Source organism: Oryx dammah, unplaced genomic scaffold, assembly GCF_014754425.2.
Source record: "Oryx dammah isolate SB20612 unplaced genomic scaffold, SCBI_Odam_1.1 HiC_scaffold_14, whole genome shotgun sequence".
In the NCBI taxonomy this organism is placed as follows: Eukaryota; Metazoa; Chordata; class Mammalia; order Artiodactyla; family Bovidae; genus Oryx; species Oryx dammah.
This window is the reverse complement of record NW_024070198.1, coordinates 44239755-44259954: the sequence shown is the minus strand read 5'-3', so window position 1 is coordinate 44259954 and position 20200 is coordinate 44239755. Positions and strand designations below refer to the sequence as shown.

Below are 20200 nucleotides of genomic sequence, written 5' to 3'. Positions count from 1 at the left end.
CTACCGAAGGTCGTGTTTGTTACGCTCCGTGGTTGTTCTTTCCTGTCTTTGTGAGCACCCCATCTCCTCGTGTGTTTACTTGGTGTGGGTCCTTGTGAAGCGATGTCTTGGGCCGTGTCACTGTGTTTCTGACCATTCTTGCGGGACTCTAGCTCTGCAGGTGGTCTCTGGGTCTCGTCCCCCTCCCCCTGGCCCCCACAGTTCTTGAGCAGAACGCCCCGCTTGCCGGGGCAGGCCCTTACTTCAGGCGGCTCCGAGCTGTGTGGAGAGCAGAGAGGACAGGGTTTGCTCTGGCCCAAGGAGCCAGCTCATCCCCATGGAGCATCCATGGTACTTCACCCACAACTAGCTGCTGGCTCTCCCCGAGTCCATAAGTGGCCGGTTCAGTTTCTCCTTCCCCACAGCCACCTCTCTCCATCTCTTAAGATAAGGCGGGTCTCCCGACATGGCTTTCACAATGTGGGTATTTGAGGAACTGATAGAGGGACTGATACAGAGCAAAAGAGAAGGGGAACTACTGGGAAGGGGGCCTCAGGCTCATCCCAGGGGTGGTGGGCATCCTGGGGAAACTGATGGTGGGGCCCCCTGACCTGGAGGGGGCTGGGGGCCTCCGTTGCTCGTTCCCATGCCCAAGGTGCCTCTAGGGAAGAAGGATGGGGCCCCCTTCCAGGGTGTGCTCTCCTCCTCCACCAGACCCTGGAGGGACCACAAAGCCTCCACACATGGGACGAGGTGTGTTCCAGAGAGCTTGAGTTAATAACAACCAGGCAGTCAAAGCTCAGGTTCCTGTCGGGCAGGGTTGCTGCACAGGTTGCAGCCAGCCTACCCCACCTCCACTGTGACGGGCACTGAAAGAGCATCTTCATCTGCCAGGAGCCGTGCCCGGGATCAGGAACTAGGCAGCACCATGATAACAGCTTGGTTTCCCTCTTCCCAAACCACAGGCCGTCTGCGAGGAGGCAGTTGAAAACCATGCAGTCTTCTGGCTCCTCGTCCAGATTCCCACCAGCTCCCAGTGGTGCAGTGGGTCTCAGGGTTGGGGGGTCAAGCTGCACCTGGACCAGGTAATCAAAGTTATCATCAGTGGGAGTGACAGGTGGACACCATGTGTCTCCACCTGGGGTACCTGGAGCAGGACGCCTCACCTGGGAAGCAGTTTTGTTGAGAATGTGTTAGCCTCATTAAATCCCAAGGATGTAACACACAAACCTGGATGAGGAACATTTTGTTTAAATAGGAAGGGGGCCTGTATTCTTCCAAAATGTCAACATCAGCCGAAAAGAAATGCAGCAGGAATGTTTCAAATGCAGGAAGGTGAAGGGTTATGGGGCCACATCAAGGCATAGGGAGGGCAGTGGTCCGAGGTCAGGTAGTGAGGATGGCTGCACGACTCTGTGCAGAAACGACGATCACGAGGTTGTGCCTTTTGGATGGGTGAATCGTATGGAGTGTGGATTATTTCACAAAGTTGCTAATTTTCTTTTCTTTTTTTAATTTTTATTACATACTGGTTTTATTTTTTTTTTATTTTTTTACCAGCATTTGTGATTTTATTTTTTTATAATAGCCTTTTTTTTTTTATTTTACTTTACAATTCTGTATTGGTTTTGCCATACATTGACATGAATCCACCACGGGTAATTTTCTTTAAGAGACAGAGACAAGGGGACGTGACCACCTAGTGCAATGCCTGATGCTGAACTGAATTGTGTCCTGGAAGGGAGTAAGTTCTACTGACAGCGTCACTGAGTCAGCTATCAACTTCAGAATGTGAATGAAGAGCAAAGAAAAGTATTGCGTCACTGTGACATTTACCGACATTAACAACTGTAGTGCGATTAGGAGAGAGAGCAGGCCTATTCGTAGGAAACACACCGCTAAGTATTTAGGGGCAAAGGGCCACAATATGTGTGCGTTCAGTCACTTCAGTCACGTCTGAATCTTTGTGACCCCATGGGCTGTAGCCCACCTGCCCTCCTCTGTCCATGGGATTCTCTAGGCAAGAGTGCTGGAGTGGGTTGCCATGCCCTCCTTCGGGGGATCTTCCCGACTCAGGGATCGTACCTGCATCTCTTGCATCTCCTACATTGGGAAGCAGTTTCTTTACCCCTAGCACCACCTGGGGAGCCCAACAATGTGTGTGATCACCCTTAAATCATTCAGGAAAAAATGTGTGTGCGTGTGTGTGTGTGTGTGTGTGTGGTGCATGTACACAAGGTAGGGGTAGTTTGGGGAGAGACAGAGATGCAGAGATAGTGAGTGAGTCGGAGCACACGTTAGCCCAAAGGATAAAGCAAGTGGGTGAAAGGCAACAACAGACTTCATGCTGTTTGCTTCCATGCACATTCCTGGGCCCAGAGCCCCCAGGATGCTGACTCCCGGGCCTGGGGAGGGTCTTGGCTCCTCTGAGATATGAGGCTGAAGCCCAGGACCAGAGTCAGAAATTCTCCAGTGTCTGAGCCCCAGGCCTGTGCTGACACACCCCTCAGGAATATTCTGCAGACAAGCCAAGAGACTGAATCAGCATCGTGACTTTTTTAAACACTTTTTTTTTTCTCCGTTAATTTTCAAACTTTTTTTTCAGAAACCTTTTCTCTATGTACAAGATCAGAGAAAATAGTATATTCATCCTCCCAGATATCAGAGGTTCTTCAACTATGGGTGGTGTTGCCTCCCGGGGGAGGTTTGGCCATGTCTGGAGGTAGTTTTTTCGTTGGTTTATTTGCTCAGTCTTGTCTGACTCTTTGCAAGCCCATGGACTGTAACTTAGACAAGACAGGCTCCCCTGTCTGTGGGATTCTCCAGGCAAGAGTACCATAGTGGGTTACCATTTCCTCCTCCAGGAGACAGTTTGTGTTATAGCAAGTGGGGATTGTCACTGGTAGGTAAAGGCTGGGATTGTTGTTAAACATCCTGCATTACACAGGACAGCCCCTAGCTCAGGATTATCCAGTGCCAAGCATTAACAGTGCCCAGGGTTCAGGGACCTGCCCAGACACCCATCACCCAGCTTCAGTAAGTTTTCAGCCTGAGGTCATTTCAAACAGACATCAGACATCATGTCATTTCACCCCTCCACATGTTAATATGCATTTCTACAATAAAACGGAATTTTCTTTTTGTGGCCACAGCACCGTTGTCACACCCAGGAAAATGAGTAATCTTTCCCCAGAACCGACCCAGATAGTTAGCCCTCCAGATGTACGTGTCCTGGGAGAAGCGATGCTCAGAACTCCGGAGAGCTGAAATGTGATACTGAATTTTGGAAACGTCCAGGCTTGTGGGAAAAATGAAGATCACTGACTTGACATTTTATCCATGTTCTTCTTTGGGCCATTTCCTCATCTTCTGAGCCACAGGATGCATGATTGTTTTCTGACCCCTGAGAAGTGTTGACTCATTCAGTAAGCTTGTAGGTGATTATATTCTATTTTTCCCCCCTTTCATGAAACTCTCAGGAGAGATTACTGAGGCAGATCATTGCAGATGACATTGTTTTGATCATCCAGTTGTGCCTTCCTCCTCAAGATGTTGGCTATTTTCTTCCCCTAGACACATGGAAAGCTTTCAGCTTTTAATGAAGAACTCCTTTCTGGAGCATGTTTTTAGAATATGAGTTTAGTAGCACACATGATGTAATCCCAATTCCCATCTTTGCGTGCAAGATGGTTCTGTGAAAATGAAACCATAAATCCCATCTGAATTCTAGTTGCTGGGTTCTTTAGAGGAAGTATTCTTCTGTTTTCCTTTTTTTTTTTTTTTTTTTTTTAAAGAAACCACAGTTCTTTGTCATCTGAGAAACAGATCCATGGCTGAGAAGCCAGAAATATTGGAAGCATGTTTGTCTTTTTTTTTTTTTTCTGGCCAAAGTTTGTCCAGAGGAATGAAGTAATGTTCTGGGCTGGGCACATGGAGAAGGTGTCCGTTTTTGCCCTATACCCAGGACATCTGGGAGACTTCACAACAGAGAACTTACGCCTAGAAGGGAAAGGCTCTCACTCGTTGCTGAGTGCTATAAGATTCATCATTGCTGCAATGCTAGCAGCGTGTTTTTTTCTTTAATGCACTCCAAGTAAGGAATACATTCCCAGATAGCTGGTGAGCTCTGCAGATTTCGTAAGTGTAATGAATTACTGCTTCAATCAAATACAACCCAATTCATCACCCAGGTCGTGGGTTTTAACCAGTTTCATAATCTGAGACTAGTTCCACGTTGGCTCAGCTGGTAAAGGATTTGCCTGCAATGCAGGAGACCCAGGTTTGATCCCTGGGTTGGGAATTTCCTGGAGAAGGGAATGGCAACCCACTCCAATATTCTTGCCTGCAGAATCCCATGGACAGAGGAGCCTGGCATGCTATATATAGTCCTTGGGGTTGAAAAGAGTCAGACATGACTGAGCTACTAACAGTTTACCCACTAAAGTTCTCTGTTTTTCCTGACCCAGAGTGACATCTTATCATGTGTTTCATTATTCAATGAGATCAGCAAGGTCGTTCATATCACTCTATCTTAAGAATAATGAAAGCAACATCGTGTATCCCCAACCACCATTCTGACTAAATCACTTAAGTACTTGTAGGAGGTTAGCTCTTAGTATTAATATTAGCCAAATTCTTCTGTAACCCAGGGAACTACAATTGAATAAGAAATTAAACTCCGTGAGAAGTGTCCATTTACCCTCTCAGGGCCCACACGGAGAAAGCGAAGAGTTCGGACACCCAGCTGTGGGGATGTCGATTGATGAGGCCTTTCCCCTGGAGAGAAATCCATCAGTGGTCGTCGTCACCGGTGTCTGTTCCTTGGCCCTTCTCTGAGAGTTTCACAGCATCAGGTCTAAATGCAAAATCCTTCCAGACACACACACAAAAAGAGAAAGAAGCCCAGCTGCTGATCAGGTAGTAAATCATCCAAGCATTTAGAATAGTTACTGGGAAACAGAAATATTTAGGTTGGGTATTACAATACTTTTGTTGTGGCTTCTTTTTCTTTCTTCTTCTTTTTTTTTTTTTTTTAAAAGGGAGACAGAAGAATATTTCCTGTAAAGAATGGAGCAATTAGAATTCAGATGGGGTTTATGATTTTGTTTTCCATTTTGCATTTTACAGCCCTTCATTGTCCTAAGGATTTGTATCTCTTAAACAGCTCTTTCGTGGACATTGGTGCCCTCTCTGTGTTGGCAGAAATCTGGGGCTCTTTCTGGCCCAGGGCAAGAAAGAGGGTGCTCTTGATGGCTAGGGCTCCACAGACCCAGGTTCGCTCCCTGAGGCCCTTTTTAAGAAAAAAGAAAGACACCCATTTCCAAACCCAACCACATCACTTGTTAGAAGCATCAGCAAGAGGGTCTGAACAGTTCTGTGGCGGATTCGGGGAGCTCTGAAAGTGAGGGTCCTTTTTCTGCCCTGGGCCACTCCTGGCAACCCTCCCTTGGTGCTGATGGTATGGAACTCTGCAGAGCAGAGCTCTCTTTGAGCAAGCAGAAGGAACACATTGGATCGAACACACACTCTGTGAGTTTGGTTCAGTGCAGGTCAGTGTTGAAGTGAGCCCAGCTGGCTGCTCGGCAGGTCTGCCTGGGAGCTGGCGGGCTGGCTTCCGCCAGAACATCCCGAGGCCAAGAACATCCCCTCTTTTGCCCCAGAGCAACAATTAATAAAGTTCCTCCTTGAGCGATGTGGGTGCGGAAAACAGGCTGAACGGCATCCAGATTTCTGTAGAGCAGGTTCCCAGGTCATCAGACCTGCAGCCTGGCTGGACTTCAGCAAAGTAACTCCCGCAGCCCCTCAAGTATTGGCTGCTCTGGGGGTCCAGGCAGACTGGCCATCTTGCTTCTCGGGTTTAAAGTTGTATGCCCATCTATTTAAGGGAGTTTTCATTGGTGGTCTGAATAATCTGACTAGACTTTTTTAAAAGCTGGAAATTGAGAAAATGCTCTTTGGAAAAAAATAAATTAAGTATTTTCTTTGTTTCACAGTGTGAAGCAAAGGCCAGATCTCTGCTAGGTGGCAGAACGTTTAAGGGTCAAAGTATCTTTTATCAGTGAGATTGTGTGTGTGTGTGTGTGTGTGTGTGTGTGTGTGTATGTTTTGGGTGGTGGTGGTAGTGGTCTTTGGTTCTTGGTTTTTGAAGCAGGAAGAAACACTTTCTTATACCCCCAAAGAGCAGCAGTTCAGTAATGACTCAATATTGTTTCTGAGTGCCTCCAATGTATTTTTCTCATTCTTGATATTTACATTCCTTCCAAAAGTGCCTTATTGAGCACCTACTGGGAAGCCTAGCGTGCTGCAGGCCACAGGGTCACAAGGAGTCGGACACAACTGAGCAACTGAACAACAGTAACTAGGTTCCAAGCCCAAGTCCAGGGCTGAGGATACAAAGGGGATCAGACAGACTGAGTGTCCCTGCATAAGTCGCTCAGTCGTGTCTGACTCTTTGCGACCCCATGGACTATAGCTCACCAGACTCCTCTTTCCGTGGAGTTTTCCAGCCAAGAATACTGGATTGTGTTGCCATTTCCTTCTCCAGGGAATCATCCCAACCCCAGGATCGAACTCAGGTCTCCTGCATAGCAGGCGGGTTCTTTACCATCTGAGCCAAGATGGATGAGGCCCTTTCCCTAATGGGGGATACATGTCTCAAACAGCTCACAGAGCAAATGAGCAATAAATGTGATGAGCACAGAATCAGAGTGAGATCCTGCCTGGGGGTAGGGGGGTGGGGGAACAGAGGAGACCAGATATAGGAAGGGTCAGGCTGGGAACTCTGCTCCAGAAAGCGCCGCTTAGGGTGAGGGCTACTAGTTGCTGGCCCAGCAGAGAAAGAGGGAAGAATGTTCCAGACCAAGGTAAGAAGGAAAGAAGTGAAGTGAGTTGGACCTGGAGGGGTGAGGGGGTGTGGGGGCCAGTCCATGCTATGGAAGTTGAAATTGATTCTGGGTTCTAGAAGAAGCTGCGTGTGTGGTTTTAAGTGACAGAGTGATGTGGTCTGATTTTTTTGTTTTCAAAAACCTGACACTCTGGCTCACTTTGGCCAATACTGGATGGGAGCGGGGTAGGAGCAAAAGCAGGAGGCTGGCATACAGGCCTTCCCAGAAGGGCAGGTGAGGGAGATGGTGATGGACCAGGAAGATGGGAGGTAAGGTGGATGGAAGCCAACAGGTTTAATAAAAACAATTGCTCATGTTCTTTGAGAACATGTTTATAAGTGTTTAATGTATATTATCTTCACAGAAACCCTATGAGAAGATCCTAGTATCCCTGTTTTATTTATTTTTTTGGCCACATTGCATAGCATGCCAGATCTTAGTTCCCCAACCAGGGGTCGAACCTGTCCCTTCTCCAGTGGAAGCACAGAGTCTTAACCACTGGAGCACCAGCGAGTCCCTCTTCCCTTTTTAGGTGAGGAAATGGCAGTACAACCAGGTCAAACTTTCTGCTCAAGGTCACCAGAGAAGAAAATGGTAGAGCCATATTTGCTCTCAACCACTATGGTAATCCTGCTGTCAGAGATGTATTTTGAAGGTAGATTTGTCTACCGTCAATTTTTTTTTATTACTTGAAAATATATCAGCCTAAGTTTGTCCTAAGATATTGACTGAAAGCCTTTTGGAAGCAGGAACTGACCCAGAGGCTGGAGCCTCAAAACTGATTAAGGAAGACCCCACGCCAACCCTTTAGTACTGACCCCAGCGGGGGACTCTTCTCTCAGCTTTACGCCTCTTGTGCCCACCCTTCAGTTATTCAATTGGGTAAAAGCATTCCTTCAAATGACCAACCAAGAATTTTGCTGGAGGAGAGGGCAGCCTTTGTGTCCACGTACAAGTGATGGCCCTGGGCTGGGCGTAAGGTATGTTAGCATCTAACAACCTCAGTCTCCTGCCACTAGTAGCTCTGTGACCCTGGACAAATGTCTTAACACCTCTGAGCCTCAGTTTCTACATCTATGAAGTAGCCAGAATGCCAACCTTGCGCTGTTCTTGTAAACGTTTATGAAGTACTGGTTGTGACAATGTCTCTGCACATTGTAGACCATATGGGAGTTGGCGAGTAGCAGCTCATAAATGCCACTTCGTTTAGGGAAAGAGGGGCAGTTAGGAAATGAGTAAAGTTGACTTGGCTTCTGGTGTCAAACCTACTTGATTATTTTCAAGTGATAGCACCAGTAATCAACATGAATGGGCTTGATTCTCCATTCACCTGTGCTACTGAAATCTCCATCCACCTCTCTATGGAATAGTGTCAACCTTCACTACACCGGTACCCATAAGTCACCACACTTAGGTGACGATTGTTCCTCAGGCTAGAGGTGAACAGAACCCTGATTCAGATCATTCCTGAGTGCTCCTTTCCATTCCAAAGCCATGGCAATAAATGGGAAATGGAAAGACCCACCCGATCCAAGCTATAATTTCTAATTGTTTTCAAAGTCAAGTACTGCCACATTAAATATAGTGCTCATTTAAGAGGAGATGAGCAGAAAGGGCAAATGTAAGATGAGGGAAGAGGAGAAATTGTATTAAGTTGTAGGGAAGAGCTTGGATGGTGAAGTTAGACTACCTTCATGGTAGTAACTTAGCCACCATGCATAAGTCACTTAAGCTCTCTGAGCCTAGGTTCCTCATCTCAAAACAGACACCTACTGACTATAGCTGTTGTCAAAGTTAAATAACAATTTCTATGAAGGACTTTTGCTTCATAAGCGTTCAATCAAATACAAGCTTCTTCTGCTGCTGTTACAGCCAACTGGTATTTTTCAAAAGGAAGAAGCAAATTCTTAAGCTTAAAAAGAACAGCTGTTTTACCTATGTTGGCAGTGATGTTGAAGAGTGAAATGGAAGCTATAGAATCTACTCTCACAGTCCTTTCTGAGAAAAGTGGATGTGGGCTTTATTTACCTGTGAAAATAATAGTTTATTTAATTTTCAACTTTTCCTATTTTTATAGCCCTATATTTCTAAAAATGTGTTAATTAAGCTCAACAAATCTCATACTATGCAGACAGGCTTATCACATCAAGAACAGCCTAAAACAGGGAATTCTCTGGTGGTCCAGTAGTTAGGGCTCAGCACTTTCACTGCCATGGGCCCAGGTTCAGTCCTTGGTCAGGGAACTAATATCTCAAAAGCTAGATGATGTAGGCAAAAGAAAAAAAAAAAAAAAAAACAGTTGTAAGCCCACAGTCCAAAGACTTCTGAGCTGCAGTTGGTCATTTAAAAGGGGGAAAAGCAGCCCTAAAAGCCTTAGGCCCATGTAAAATGCCAGCTGTGGAGTTGTAACGACAGGAGCCCACCATTTTTCACCTGCTTTCATGTTCCAGCTGGAAAACACAGTTGGCAAATCAGTCCTGCTGTTCTTAAAGAGATTTCTCCTGATTCTACAACTGTCCGCAGCGGCACATGTGATTTGTTCACTTCATAAATGGAGAGGGTCTTCTGAGTAGTCGTAAATATCGCGGACGGCAACATGAATACTTCAGCATCAGGGCCACAGGACTGGATCCAAAATTCTGTGTACTTGTGACTTAAAATGAGACGCAGTATAGTATGAAATTATTTTGCAGAAAGTCGAATTGTCCCCTACAGTTTCTAAAATGCTGTATCAACAGTTTTATTTATTATCGTTTGTGAAACTAAATGAGAGAGAGCGGGAGAGAGGAAACTTTTCTTTTTTAATTCCAGGGGAAAAAAATTGTTTTCATCATTTTGAGTCTCTTAGCAAATGAAAAATAACAAAAGAAAACCTTATATAAATGCTTCACTGTTCATACAGATGTACAGTTCTAAATCGTTAGGATCCCAAATGCCAAAATTGTAACCAAAAATAATTTGACGTTTATAGCTAAATTGAATTGAGTGCTAAGTGAAACAGGATAAGCCCCATTTAGCACTGTGGAAAACATGATTTCAGAAAAAGAGGGAATATAATTTGCTGCTGCTTGTTTTTCAGGCTGTCAGAATTATGTCTTCCTGGCAAGGCAGTGTTGGCCAGTGGTTAGGATGAGGGTAGCTTTGGAGCCAAACAGACTCAAGTTCAGTCTCTACAGGCATGGCTGTGTGGCTTTGGACAAGTCGTTACTCTCTGTGAGCGTTTTCCTCTTCTTTGTTAGGCAGTTGATAGTGGTCCCTATACCACCAGGCCTCTGCCAAGAAAAGTAAGAAAGTACGCTTGACAAGCAGGTGGCCTGCCACACGATACAGTGAGCCAGCAAACAGCAGTGTTAGAGGGGAGATGTACACGCTGATGAAGATAACAGGACATGGATAATGTTGGTGGTGGTACCTTGCTTCAGCCCTAAATCGTGAAGCCAGAGCACACGTTATTTAACTCTTCCCGTAAGGAAAACAAAAATCATAAATATGTACAAAGATTACGTTCCGAAAGAAATTCAGGCAAAGCTCAGGTGTGGTAAATACCAGGTCTCTGAGTCTTTCCCTTAGTTTCGGTTTCCTCCTATTATTTCTTACCTCAATGCGCTATCTTTATAGAGGATTGCTCAGTGGTCTGATCTTGCCATAAAATCATCCAGAGGGGACTTCTCTGGTGGCCCAGTGGTTAGGGCTTCAGGCTGCCAATGCAAGGGGCACAAGTTCAATCCCTACTCAGGGAACTAAGATCCCACATGCCAAAGGATTTTTTTTAAGTTGTTTTAAAAATCGTCCCTAAGATCTAATGACATCAGCCTTGAGCCCCATGATTCCAGCCCATCTAGACAGACTGTTCACTAAAAACCAGAGCAAGTTCTTCCAGGGTGTAGAAGAATCCAGAATCCTATCTGAATACATACTGGCTTTTTTCCTCAATCTCTTCTCTGTATTTACTTTAGCTCTGGTTGAGGAATAGGTAATTTTTCAATAAAAGATATTCTTTTTAGCAACTCAGAAAACCCTGATTGTGAGTTTTAATTATGATTTTTATTGTACGATGCATTTTATTAATGCTCCAAGCCATGTGAAAGTCTTTGGAGCTGTATTTCCAAATTCTCATAAAAGAAAACCATTACCCAAATTTATATATGAATGATTTTGTAATTTGTGGAATAATAACTTGCGGTGGCGTAAATCTTCAGGAGAAAACTGGACTGGATCCTTTGAATACCAAATGGGTTTCACTAGGAAGATCACTGAAGCCTCCAGTGTTTGTGTGATTTCCTTGCAGAGAGTGACTGAAGTGCCTTCTGGTGTTCATTGACAAACAAGCACTGTCTTATGATGCTTTGGCTTGAATATGCTGCATAGAATAATTAAACCCACACACCATTCGCATCATCTTCAAAGAAATAACAGGAAAAAGATGACCTGTCATCAATGAGATTTTCGTATTCAGAGGAATTGATGCCAATTTCTAACCTCTCCTTTCCCTGTTTCTGTCATTTAAGCAGTTCTAACATTGATGCCACGTTGTCAGGGTGGGTCTTGACGGCCTGACAGCGTTTGGAACCCTTGAAATAACAAGGACGGGAATGTGATTGTTGCCACCCTGCAGGCCCCCTGCACGGTCCGTGATAACATTTCCGAACCAAAAAAAGAAGTAAGAAATAAAAAAGAAAGACATTTATTTTATTCTTTTACTGATCCAATTAGTTTGACTACATTCTATCCAAACTGGGTTGCTTTCCTGTGATCAGTTCAGTCGCTCAGTCGTGTCCGACTCTTTGCAACCCCATGGACTGCAGCACACGAGGCTTCCCTGTCCATCACCAGCTCTCAGAGTTCACCCAAACTCATGTCCATTGAGTCAGTGATGCCATCCAACCATCTCATCCTCTGTCATCCCCTTCTCCTCCTGCCTTCAGTCTTTCCCAGCATCAGGGTCTTTTCCAATGAGTCAGCTCTTCGTGTATTTTCTGTGATGGTGATTCTGTTTGTGCCCTCTAAACCCACTCCCGTATTCTTAAAAATTCTGGGGTTCTGGAGAATCCCATGGACAGAGGAGCCTGGCAGGCTACAGTCCATGGGGTCCCAAGAGTCGGACATGACTTAGCGACTAAAGAGAGAGATTTATTGACTAAGCTTTTGCATTATATTGGACTTCCCTGGTGGTTCAGTGGTAAAGAACCCACCTGCCAACGCAGGAGACATGGGTTCAATCCCTGGATTGGGAAGATCCCCTGGAGGAGGAAATGGCAACCCACTCCAGGATTCTTGCCTGGGAAATCTCATGGACAGAGGAGCCTGGTGGGTTTCAGTCACGACTTAAACAACTAAACAGCAACAACAAGAGCTAAACAACAACTAAAAAGCAACTAAACGAAAACAACAGGGCATTATGCTAGGCTTAGGAAGGTAGCTTTTGTCCCTTAACTCAGTATGGGAGAAGACAAGTCAACAGGAAACAGAATAGAACAGGGAAAATCCTGCAGCAGAATGTTGGCAGAACGCAAGGGAGAGGTTAACTCACACTCCAAAGCGGGGGTCTCCAGAAAGAGCCCCCGTCACAGAGGGAAAAGTGAGCAGGTGTTTCTTCTTGCTTTCCTATGCTTTGGGGAATAAACTATGTCATTTTGGTGAAATCCATCTCATTTAAACGATGTAGCTAAATTATATAATGGTCAATTTAGAGTAGGATCATTTCCAATATTGATCCCCCAGAAAAGCAATTTGGGAGTAATGGTTTTTATTTCAATACAGAAATCATTTCAGAAATGCAACAAATTTTAAAAGGAGGTATGTATAAAATCATAATGTATGTATCTACATCATAACGTTTTACTGTAAATACTAAATGATCGTTTTTCAGCCCTATCTACCACCAAAGACTCTGACATCAGCAAACACTGTACTCAGCTGGAAAGGGCAAGATTTTACTTGTCCTCATAGAAAGCAAGCATGTGCTGCCTGAAGGTCTGCCTCTCCATCTTCACTCCAAGCCACTTCCTGCACCTGAGGCTCTGAGTCAGCTGCTAACTGGAAGATAGAGACTGACCTCAGGCCCCTTGCACTCAACACAGGCTCAAGGCTGAATTCATCCTCTCCTTTTCCTCCCTTGGGACTCACCCGTCTCAGCTGACAAGTGAGGTTCCTAATTCTGCCTGTCTCCTGATCCCACCCCAAAGGCTCCTGTCCTGGTCTGGCCCCTCTTTGCTCAGAGATTCCCGCCAGCCTCTTAGTTACCCTTCCTGTGCCTGGTGGTCTCTTCCCCCTCAGAGTTTTACTTAAACGACTATCAGAGTGGCCTTTAGCTCCAAAGCTTTTATCTGCTCAGATCTCTGCCTCATTTAATGGTTCCTTAGTGCATAGTGGGGGCTTCCCAGGTGGCACTAGTGGTAAAGAACCTGCCTGCCCATGCAGGAGACATAAGAGATGCAGGTTCAATCTCTGGGTTGGGAAGATCCCCTGGAGGAGGGCATGGCAACTCACTCCAGTATTCTTGCCTGGAGAATCCCATGGACAGAGGAGCCTGGTGGGCTATAGTCCACGGGGACGCAGAGAGTCAGACGTCACTGAAGTGACTGCACGCATGCATGCTTTGCATGGCATGACGTCAGTGACACTTGTTCCCAACCTGCTGATCTGAACAACAGCACATCCCCTTACCTCACACTCTGCACCTCAACAACTTGGGGTTCCATCGAGTCTTACCCTCCTGCACCCAGCCCCCACTGGCATGCTGTTTCCCTACCCTCCAGACCTCCCTGCCTTTGAGGGTGCAGTAACTTTATTGGGAATATTCTCTTTTATCCTTCCCACCTCACTAACCCCTCTCAACCTGACTCCTTCTTCGCCATCTCCCATGACTCACTTGGGTACCACCTCGCCCTGGGCTGGAAGCCTTTCCTTGAATTCCCAAAATGCTTTGGGTGTATCTCTATCACAGGGCTCTGACCACTCTTTGGGTCTGTCCTCCACCCGATGGTAAGCTCTTGGGGTCTTATGCCCAATGTCCAGCACAATAAATGTTGGTTAAACGAGAGAATATTGAGGTGCCATTTGTAACAACAAAACAAATGGAAAACAGCAAAATCAACTCCTGGCATTTTATTTTCTGGTGTACAGAGGAACAGAATGCCTCGTTAGATCAGCTAATCTAATAAGCAGAGAAAAAGAATGTTCTCATGAAATTATGCATTCACCTTCTGTCTCCATTTGCTGACATCCAGAATCCATCTAATTGGATTTTCTCCTTGGGGAAATCTAAGGGAAATGGGCGCACTACTGTCACATTTCCAATATGGCCATTGTCCATCCACTCCTCTTGGCTTTCTCCAGGGATGTTGGACTTCCAGGCCCTTTTAAATTAAACATGCATCTCAGAAAGCTTCACCTGAGTGATTTCCCAGTTTCTTCGTGGCTCCTTGGTGGGTCACGGTACCTAAGAGGGATGAGAGTCAGGTGTTACTGGGGTTGAGAGGGAGTGTCATGTCTGACACTTGGCAACCCCATGGACTATAGCCCGCCAGGCTCCTCTCCAGGGAATTTTCCAGGCAAGAGTACTGGAGTGGGTTGCCATGCCCTCCTCCAGGGCATCTTCGCAACCCAGGGATCGAGCCCACATCTCTTATGTCTCCTGCATTAGTAGGCAGATTCTTTACCACTAGGGCCACCTGGGAAGGGACGACCTTAGAAAGAGAACGTGCCTTCAGCGTTCCCCTCGGATCCAGTCATCCACACATCTGTCCCTGCTTCCATCCATCCCTTATTCTGCTCAGCGTGTATTCAGCCAACACTTTGGCACAGCATGTACAACAGGTGCTCGGCAATTATCTCTTGACCTCTGGGAAAGGCAGTGCCACATAGAGGTTAAGAGAGCAGGTTCTGAAGCAAAAGCATCGGGATGCTGCCCTGTGCAGTGTGACCTTGGGCAGGTCAGCTAACCTCCTGTCTCTTGGCATCCTTGTTTAAATTGGGATAAAATAGTCCCTAGGGGCTTCCCTGGTGGTTCAGATGGTGAAGTGTCTGCCTGTAATGCGGGAGACCTAAGTTTGATCCCTGGGTGGGGAAGATCCTCTGGAGATGGAAATAGCAACCCACTCCAGTACTCTTGCCTGGAAAATTCCATGGATGGAGGAGTCTGGTAGGCTACAGTCCATGGGGTTGCAAAGAGTCGGACATGACTGAGCAAGTTCACTGGTTCACATAAAGGGCTTAGCACAGTGCCTGGGCTGGGGGTGGGGCCACAAAGTGCAAAGAGCCTTCTGGTGGCTTAAATTCTTGAGGGAATATAGGCAAATAAATAAACAGATGAATCAACAAGATAGGAAAGTGAAGGAGTTCTATGATGTGGGGAAAATGGATGGTGGAGCCTACTCTAGATAAGATCATCTGGAAAGGGCCATCTGCAAAGATGGTTAAACTCATACCTGTAGGACAGAAAGCAGCCGGCCCCGTAAAGAGCCAGGTGGAGAATGTTCCAGGTGCATGGCAGAGAAAATGCAAGGACCCTAAGTGGAAGAGGGTATGGAATGTTCTAGAAAGAGGCAGAAGGCATGCTGCCTGGAGGAGAATGAGCCACAGGGAAGACAGGTGTGATGCATTGGGAAGGTGAGGTTGTGAGTGGCTGGGAGGCCATGGAAAGCTTTGAGATTGCATCCCAGGCAGGTGGGGAGCCACTCAAGGGTTCCCCACAGGGCAGTGGTGTGACCCCCCCCAAGTGGGACCAGGACCGTGTCACTGCCCTGGGCACCTCACAACCTGGGGGCTGGGGGCTGGACCGTCTGGCACTGAGACAATATCAGAGCGAGATGGGTGGGTTCTGATACATGGTGTGTAGGCCACGGACTCCCAGTTCCCAGGCCCAGAGGACGAGCCTCAGCCTCGGTGGCCAGGCCATCTGGCTTCTCTCCCGTCTCATGTCCTTGTCCCTTATGGGAAACTGAGGCCAGAGAAAGCTCTGGGTTTTCTGAGCTCTCCACGCCCGGGTTGCTGCAGGAGAGTCCAAGCCTCTATTCTCCCCAGGCTGCGCCAGGGAAGACACGATATTCACAGTGGTGTCGGTGTGTCTCAGCTGCAAGCCCATGTTCCCCTTTCAGACTCTACTCAAAAAGGGGAATGTCCTTCAGTGTCTTAGCTATAGGGGGACATGCTCAGACCATCCCCATTTTCCCCTCTGTCAATACAAGGAGACACAGGAGAGAACTTAGGAACCTGCTAGACTCAAAATGTGATGGTTCTTGTGTTTCTGTTTAAGTGGCATTTGGATACAATGAAAAATAGTGAGTCTTTAGGCAGAAATACTCATGCATCTTTGTATTATGGGATCAAGTCACATTTTAAAACCTCATCATTCACTTTACTGTTGTTAAAGCCCCACATTCTTCTCATCCACCAGTTTGCTGACTGCCGTTGACCCGAAACTCATTTTCTCCAACCCCCGGTTTTCTAGACAGATTTTCTGTATTTCTTACCCATGAAGGGAACGATCTCCTTGGACATCCATCTTTCAGTTGGAAAGCCTTGAAATTATCTCTTTGCTCTACAAATTCCTCCTCTCTGTGTTACTCTTCTTAGCATTAGAAATTGAAGTCGCTCAGTCATGTCCAACTCTTTGCAACCCCATGGACTGTAGCCTACCAGGCTCCTCCATCCATGAGATATTCCAGGCAAGAATACTGGAGTGGGTTGCCGTTGCCTTCTCCAGGAGTTCTTAGCATTAGGTATTCATATACCTTGATTTGTCCAAAAGGTGGTGGTGATGGTTTAGCTGCTCAGTCATGTCCGACTCTTTGCAACTCCAGGCTCCTCTGTCCGTGGGATTTCCCAGGCAAGAATACTGGAGTCGGTTGCCATTTCCTTCTCCAGGGGATCTTCCAGACACAGGGGTCAAACCTGTATCTCCTACGTCACAAGTGGATTCTTTACCACTGAGCCACCTGGGAAGCCTTTGTCCAAAAAGAGGCCATCCAGCATTGTTAGAAACAGAGTTACTTGATTATGAATGAGAGATGCATACTGCAAAATGATTATTGAATAGTAAAGCATATAAGTCATAATAATATAGTTTCCAGTATATTAAATTTTTCTTTTTCTCCTTCCTCTGCCGTCTTGAAGCTAACCAAGCCCCCTCCATCACCAAGACCTCTAGGCTGTTACAGGTCCCATCTCACAGGCGAAGGCTCTGTCCTTGCTGACACCTGTGCTCTAGGCACCAGCCACCTGCCCCTCTCTGCCCGTATTTCTGCATCCTGTCCCTTTAGATCATCCATCTTCTCTCTGGTTCCCTTTAGAACTACCCTCAGGAAAGTTTCTGTGACCTCCCCTGTCACTGTCCCCTCGGCCCACACACCCCCCCCCAACCCCCAGCTGCCCCATCAAGGTCACCAACCTCCCACCCATCCCTGGAACTCTGGCCACGTGAAGGAAGACCACCAGCTCCTTCTCCAGACTCCCAACACCTCCCCCGCCCCTCTCCTTCCTCTGCCCCTGACCCTCCAGGCAGGGCTGCAGGCAGCGAGCCCACCCTGGGGATCCTGTGACAGCTCAGAGGAGGATGCTGAGAAGATACAGATTTAAGACTAGAAGCCAGAAGGGAGGTTAGGCTCCTCCACCGAGGCTGATCTCCTCCTGAGCAGAGGGACGAGTAAGGGTGCGGAGCGTGCACGACCTTTGTCAGTGAGTGTGAGAAATGGTTGGCGTTTTTTATTCCTAGCCCGTTCTTCTCAAAGGCTTACTGTTAAGTAGAGCACATCTCTGACCCACTGTGAAGGTCCAGCTGATTTAAACCAGGCATGTCCCAAAGAGATTGAAACCTGCATAAAAGTGGGAGAGGATTCTCAGTTCTGGACTTGGCTGGAGAGAGTCTGGAGAGACCTCACTTTGTAAGAGGACTCTCCCTCTCATCTATTAAATTTGCAGCATTGCAGCTTTGATTTCTCCCATATTGATCAGGCCAGGCTTCCCTGGTGGCTCGGCGGTAAAGAATCCGCCTGCCAGTGCAAGAGACATGGGTTCAATAAGGAAATGGCAACCCTCCCCGTATTCTTGCCTGGAGAATCCTGTGGACAGAGGAGCCTCGTGGGCTACAGTCCATGGGGTCACAAAAGAGTCGGATAGGAGTTAGCTACTAAACAACAACAATATTGATTAGGACTTTAGTTGTAAATCCCAACCGGAACCAGCTGAAGCAAAAGACAGGGGTTGACTGAGGAGGAGGAGAAGCCAAGTGGACCCCTGAGGCACTTGGAAGACCACGCTTTTTGTCCCGTGTCAGAGCTGGTGACGGCTGGGTGTTCCTGGGGCCGTGTCCTCCTGCACCCAGGGCGCAGGCTAGAGGAAGCCTTGAGTGCATTTGTGTGAAGCTCTGAAAGCAAAGAGGAAAGTCTGCTTCTCCAGATTCCCCAGCTCCAGGCAGGCTGCAGACAAGACTAGAGATGGGTTTGCTTGGGTCCCAGGTTCATCATGGGGCTGGAGGTGGAGTGACCCCGGAAGAACTGAGCTGTGTGACATGCATTCCCTGGACAGGGGGGTCGGACAGCATCGTCACTGTGTCCTCACCTCCTGCAGAGTCCAGTGTTTAAAACACTCTCCATTCATGAGAAGGCAAAAGGAGAAGGGGGCGACAGAGGATGAGATGGTTGCCTGGCATCACTAACTCAATGGACATGAGTTTGAGCAAGCTCCGGGAGACAGTGAAGGACAGGGAAGCCTCAGTTCAGTTCAGTTGCTCAGTCGTGTCCAACTCTTTGCAACCCCGTGGACTGTAGGCTTCCCTGTCCATCACCAACTGCAATTGGAGCTGGACATGACATAACAACCTCACAACAACAACTCATTACTGCCCAGACTGATAAAATGCAGAGGTGTTTAGAGCTTTGCCCTGCCTCCCACCAACCTGACTACCCAGATTCCAGACCCTCAGGTCTCCTGGCCTTGCCATCCTCTGCCTGGAACCCCCTTGTCCTCCCAGCCCAGTTTTGCCTGCGGACTCCTCCTCTGCTCTCTGTAAAGCCTTCCCTTTTCCCTACGCTCCACCTTCTGTGTGTCTGTTCAGCCAGGAAGACTCTGTTCCTGCCTCTGTGACAGCCCTCCCTGCCTGTACTGTGCCCTGTCAGTCACCTCACCAGGCAGTGTGCCCAGCACATAGTAGTTGCACAGGAAATACTTGTTGTGATGATGTTGAGAAGGACAGAATGCCATGTGACAGAAGAAAGCACAGAATAGTTTGAAACCTGAGCAAGCTCAGGCTTTGCTGCCATCAGTGAAGGTCTAGTAGACCGCAGGCCGTTTCCGTGAGAGGTTTTTGCCCCTCTACCAATTCGTCTTAGAAATTCAGTATTTCAGTTTGACCAAGGTCATTTCCCCCCCCTGCCTACAGCACTCTAACACTTCATCATGGTTTGAAACACTTCTTTGACATTTTAATATTGACAGCTGGCTCCCTCACCTGTGGGAGAATTAGCGGGCCAATATTGTGGATCCAAAATTATGTTTCCGGTGGGGAGCTTAGCTGCTGATTCTAGATAGCGGGGCCATGTGACTTCGGAAGGGTGGGCCTCTTCTGAGTTTCTGCCAGCTATAATGACTACTGCTGTATGTTATGTGTAAGTTATTAAGAGAGTAAATCCTAAGAATTTTCATCACACAAAAAAATCTACATGTGCTGTTCATAAAAGAATGCTGCATGTGTGAGTGCACGTGTGTGCGTGTGCACGCGTGTGCACACACCTGCCTGTGCTGGAGGACTGAGATGGGAGCGGTGAGGAGGGCACCACGTGTACCATAGGGGCTGCTGTTCAGAGCGCATGCTGAGTCTCCTGGCTCTCCTCTGGATAACCCGAATAGGTTGAAGGCCCGAGGGAGCCTCATGGGGTCATCTGTACAGTGAGGAGGGAGTCGGGCCCTTGCCGCCATCCAGCCTAGATAGGAGCAACATGTCAATGCGAATCTACACTCACGTTTATGTGGTTTTTGTTTTCCCACAGAGGTCTCATCGCCAGCGGTTTCACAGAAACCCACTATCTACAGGGTGGCACAGACATCTCTCTCATCCGAAATTACACAGTAAGTCCTGCTTGGACCGCCATAATACTGTGCAATCAGATCTGTGCTTAAACTCCATAGCTGTTTTATCCTCAGCGAAGTCACATGCCCAGATCCTTCCGTTAGACCCTGGAAGAGCTTGGGCATCGCTTACTGCTTGGCCATTCCATTGTAACTCCAGAAGAACTTGACTTTGGCCAAGTATGTGCCAGGGCAGTCCTTGAAGGTACGGTTCTATTGCAGACTGACATGGAATTCACCTGCTAATAACAATGGGATGCTAAGCCAGGGAA

At 47.1% G+C, this 20200-nt stretch overlaps 1 protein-coding gene across 1 annotated transcript in view; it reads left to right on the top strand.

The window, feature by feature from the left end:
- Window positions 1-20200, top strand: part of ADAM12 (ADAM metallopeptidase domain 12) — a 391557-nt gene that overhangs the window by 227744 nt on the left and 143613 nt on the right. The window contains exon 4 of the mRNA XM_040254432.1: window positions 19850-19928. Coding sequence (XP_040110366.1) covers window positions 19850-19928 — 79 coding nt within the window. The remainder of the gene's footprint in view (window positions 1-19849; window positions 19929-20200) is intronic.